This window comes from Penaeus japonicus, unplaced genomic scaffold (assembly GCF_977035675.1).
Source record: "Penaeus japonicus unplaced genomic scaffold, GWHDUDI00000001_assembly GWHDUDI00000031, whole genome shotgun sequence".
Classification (NCBI taxonomy): domain Eukaryota; kingdom Metazoa; phylum Arthropoda; class Malacostraca; order Decapoda; family Penaeidae; genus Penaeus; species Penaeus japonicus.
Window position 1 is genome coordinate 16878580 of NW_028234433.1, and position 5000 is coordinate 16883579.

A 5000-nucleotide genomic window follows, 5' to 3' on the forward strand; every position below is an offset into this window, starting at 1 on the left:
TTCCAAGCGGCTACAAGGACTGGCATAGGTTCGACGATCAGGCCCTCCAAGCGTAACTGTGGTGTTACCGCCACAATCCCGCAGCTAGATGCGCTCTCCCCGTGCGTACTAGGAGGGCGAGGCGGGATAGAGGCGGACGGAGAGGAAGCGAGCGAGCTGTAGAGAGCGAGACTCGTTCTGGCGCGTCATACTAAAGTTTTTCGTGTGGCAGCCGAGACGTGGCCTGAGGAGGGGGGTTCTGGGGGGGAATGGGAGGGGCTTTTGGGGGGGGTGCTAGCGAGGTGGGAGAGAGGACGTCCGACATTGAGTAGGCTAGTGGAGTGACGGGAGTGGTAGAGTGCGGATGGTTATTGCGTGCGCCTTGCCCTGTGCTGTGTGGTAGTGTTGTGTCGGGAGGGCATCTGTGGTAGGACTGTATTCCTTAAGTGTTGTGCTCCTGATGAGCTACTTCCGCGCTTCTGCAGCAGGCAACACCTGTAATGGAGGGCCTGGAACACTCCCATCGGCTGCTCACATCACCCAGTAAGCTCTCTCGCGTTGTGTTCTCTCTCTCTCTCTCCCTCTTCTCTTCTCTCCGCAACCGAGGATGATGGCAGAGGAAGAAACACTTCAGCACAGCCTGGGTTTCTCTCCTCAGCGGCATCTCCCTCGTCTGTCACTATACGTACGGACCAGTGACGTCGTGTATGGTGTGGCAGGAGTGCGGCCGGGTGTGTGAGTGCAGGTCGAGCGAGAGGGAACTGCAGTGTTGTCATAGTGTTTCCCGTGAGCAGGTTCGGGCTGTCTCCATCACGCCAGGACATAACTGCGCGCCAAACAATGCTCGCTTTTGACTCGCCTCTCTTAACCTCTCGTCGATAATTGGCACTGATATTTAAGAAGCCAGAGCTCCGCCGCGTGTACATTACGTGCTGAACGCCTGGCTGTGCCGACTTGGACGCAGATCAACCGTTAACATTCAGCATGGTTGATTTAACGTGGCGAATGAGCGATTCACCTTCACATATTTTTTGTGCGTGTATCGTGTCTCGGTGTATTTTGATACATATTCAGCTATTTATATCGTATTCATTTCTATTAATTCAGGATCTCTAGATATGTCCGTCTGTAAACATACGAACAGTTTTCTTTTTTGCATTTTCTCAATTACATCATCTATCGCACCTGGATATCACAGAAATAAAAATCAAATTTCGCAACGGAAAACATGACTCACATGTATTAGGAAGACACCTTAAAGAGGGATGTCCATAAGGAGGAGGGACACCTGTTAAGAAAACCGTGTAAGGAAGTGAGAGAGGTGCAAGAAAAGGTTCATTAAACAGGTAGAAACAGCCTAACGAATGCTGGAGGTCTGAAATTTTGTGGCCGATCATTTTCGTAAAACTGAAAATACCGGTGAATGAGATAGCATTTTGACCTTTTTGATTATTTTGATTTCCGGATCGCGCACACTTGATCTCCTGAAAAAAAAATTTTCAGTTACTTAAAAACATAGAACTAGAGGAAACTAGCAATAGATATAAAATAAAAGATTTTAAGAAGCAAAACACAACAAAAAATCACCTCCAGAAGATGAAAATTCTTATCAAATAAATATTTCTTCGACGTGCCCCTCCCCACACTGCTCCGTCGCTTCTTCGGTCTCTCCAAACATCGCGGTTTAACTGAAACTGGTCATACCGGTTGACTGGGGGGAGGGAGGGGCCAAGGGGTGCAGGGGGAGCTAACCGCCAGTTTCCCCCCTTCTCCTTCTACCTCTTTACCCCCCCCCCCCTCCACACCACACCAGGAAACTTGCGAAAGTGCCTAAGGCTAGGAAAGAAAATAAAAAGTGAGCGATTTATTCAATGACTGCAAATACCGACTGAAGGGGGGAAGGGGGAAGGGGGGGAGGGGCAGAGTTTGTAGGCGTGGCTCTGCTGGCATGAGGAACACGAGTTGGGTACTACTGGGTACCACGCGGGAATGTTTGACACTTAAGGGTATGAAGGCCGCGTGGTTTTGGGGGGCCTCTTCGTGGCCACATGTGTTCAGAGGCCTGTGTGTGTGTGTGTGTGTGTGTGTGTGTGTGTGTGTGTGTGTGTGTGTGTGTGTGTGTGTGTGTCTGTCTGTCTGTCTGTCTGTGTGTCTGTCTGTCTGTCTGTCTGTCTGTCTGTCTGTCTGTCTGCCTGCCTGCCTGCCTGCCTGCCTGCCTGCCTGCCTGCCTGCTTGCCTGTCTGCTTGCCCTCATTCCTTCCTGTCTGCCTACCTACCTGCCTCTCTGCCTTAGTGTCCGTGTCTATGGATGTGTCCCTTTTGAACTCGTAAGATTATGAATGGTTTGTGTCGCCTGTCCCCCCCCCTCCCCTGTGGAGTGAAGCAAAAATGTGTTCCAGTTAAAGCTGCTCTGCCCCGGCACAATTCTACCGTTTTACGATCTCACCTTTGACCATCCAGGCGATCGGCTATAAATACAGTCACAGTTTTATGGACCAGGTTGTGCTGGATACGTTAACAAAAATGGAGGTCTTAATGAATACTTATCTGTAAATTGATGTTGTTCACAGATCCCGAATCTAGAAATGCGTAAAGATCCACTGTATCACCGAGAATCTTTTAAAGGGTTTATGCAAGGTGTGAGTATGACAGTTTATTCATGTCAGTGAGAATCGGCCATAAAATAAAAGGGAATGAGTGTTGATTTCTTCATTCTCTCTCTCTCTCTCTCTCTCTCTCTCTCTCTCTCTCTCTCTCTCTCTCTCTCTCTCTCTCTCTCTCTCTCTCTCTCTCTCTCTCTCTCATCTCTCTCTCACTCATCTCTCTCCCTCCCTCCCCTCCCTCCCTCCCTTCTCCCTCCCCCCTCCCTCCCTCTCCTCTCTCCCCTCTCTCTCTCCCTTCCCCTCCCTCCCTTCTTTCCCTCCTTCTTTCCCTTCCCTCCTTCGCGCTTCCTACCCTCTCCTCTCCTTATATCTTATTATATGATGTCACCAATTCACCAATCTATCAATCAAATTTCATACCCTCCCACCCCTCACCCTCTCTCACCATTATTTCTCTATCCCTCAATATCTCCTCCATCTGCCTATCTACACCTCTCCATCTATCAATCCATCATCCCATCTGTTCTCCCCATTTGAACAAACGTAATCTAGCCCTAATTACGCTAGTCGGAGTTTAAAAAGAAAAAAAAAAGAAAAAAAGAAAGTTCACACCGTATGCTTGTCTCACGCCCAGCTTATGGCCACCTGGTAATGGGGTCAGCGAAGGAGTGGGTGGGAAAGCCCTATTTTCGTGCTTCGAACTGGTCGTTTCTGGTTAATTCCTTTTGGGCGGTGTTTGGGATTTACGTTTTTTTATAGTAGTTTTTTAAATGTTTGTTTCTGTTTTTTATTGTCACTATCAACATCGTTATTACTGTTATTGTGTTACTACTACTAATGATGATAATGATTATGATTGTGATAATGATATAAAAATATATCATTGATGTTGATATTGTAATTATTATTATTACTAGTAGTAGTAGAAGTTGTAGTAGTAATGATAGTAGTAGTAGTAGAGATAGAGGTAGAAGTAGAATCGGCAGTGTTACTAATTCAATTACCATTACTATTATTATTATTGTTATTATTATTATTATTATTATTATTATTATTATTATTATTATTATTATTATTATTATTATTAGTGTTGTTAAATTATTACGAGTAACTGGGGTCGCTATTACTGTTATCAATATACTGCGATACCTAATTTACCGCTGTAGATTCGTAAATGAATCCAACAATGCGGAAATTATGTGTGAATAGGCATTTTATAGGTACTTAAAGATAGGTGTATTGATATTTTATTCATGTATATACGCACACGCGCACACACGCACACATACACACACACCTAAACACATACATATCATGTTACATAAGTACAATCAGTATGGGTGTTAAATGACTGAATATATAGAAAAAGAAACAAATAAAGTAAAACGCAACACTGCAGTTTTTAGTAGTTCCCCCTGCCCCTTGCCCGTGCTGGCCGGGGCGTCGCCCCGCCCACCTCCACACACATCCCCCCCACCCCCGCGCGCCAAGCCCCTTTACCCCAGCCTGGCGGCCGTCTCCCCCCCCCCTCCTCCCTCAGTGGAGAACTGTGGCGCATCGTGCCCACCCCAACACTTTATCAAATCTGCGTTATGCTTTCTCAAGGTCGTTCTTGTGTTTGTTTTTGTTTTCGGGAAAAGAGTTTAAAGATCCCCTTTCCCCCCCTGTTTTGGGGTTCCCTCTCCGATTCGGTTGTGGGTTGGTGTGGTTATCTCTCCCCAGCCATCATTCACTTCCCTTTGCGTCACGTCATGCGCTCCCTTCAACGCGCACGACGCAGGAGAAGAAGGCGAACGGGCCGCCTTGCGCCGTCATCCTCCCTCCCGCGGACCCTTCCGACCCTTCCATGGCACTCCTCCTTCCCGACAGGGATCAGCATATGCAGGCGGTGCCGCGCGAGCGAACGCACCGGAGATCAAGCGGCAAGCACGGGACCGAAGAGAAGAGACGCCCTCCCTCACCCTCCTCCCGTCCACTCCCTCCCTCCTCCCGTTCCCTCCGTCCCAAGACACCTCTTTTCCCTCTCTCTCTCCCTGCTACCTTCCCCCTCCCTCCCTCCTCCCCCTCGCCCCTCCCTCCCATCCGGTGCGGGTCGCGCACCTCCCTCCGCCTCCCTCCGCGTACCCTCCCATCCCACCCGGGTCCCCGCCTCCCCCTCGCCGTCACCTTGCGGTGCCCGCCTCGCCGGTCGCCTCCCCCCCCCGCCAACGGGGCCTCTCCCTCTACCCTCTCTCGCAATGGATTAGGATGGACAGTAATACACACAGACACACGACACACACATATATAATATAGATATGAATTTATATATATATATATATATATAAATATATAAATATTATATCTATATAAAAAAACATATATATATATGTGGTGTGTTGTGTGTGTGTGTGTGTAGTTTTGTGTTTGTGTGTGTGT

The 5000-nt window shown here is 48.1% G+C and overlaps 1 protein-coding gene across 2 annotated transcripts in view; it reads left to right on the forward strand.

The window, feature by feature from the left end:
- LOC122259080 (phosphatidylcholine:ceramide cholinephosphotransferase 1) overlaps nucleotides 1-5000 on the forward strand; it is a 161095-nt gene that overhangs the window by 126611 nt on the left and 29484 nt on the right. The window contains exon 1 of one of the 2 annotated variants that reach the window (XM_043025600.2): nucleotides 249-522. The exons of the other annotated variant lie outside the window; for it this stretch is intronic. Coding sequence (XP_042881534.1) covers nucleotides 440-522 — 83 coding nt within the window. The 5' untranslated portion in view covers nucleotides 249-439. Of the gene's footprint in view, nucleotides 1-248; nucleotides 523-5000 lie in introns of those variants that run through there. 2 annotated transcript variants of the gene reach the window in all.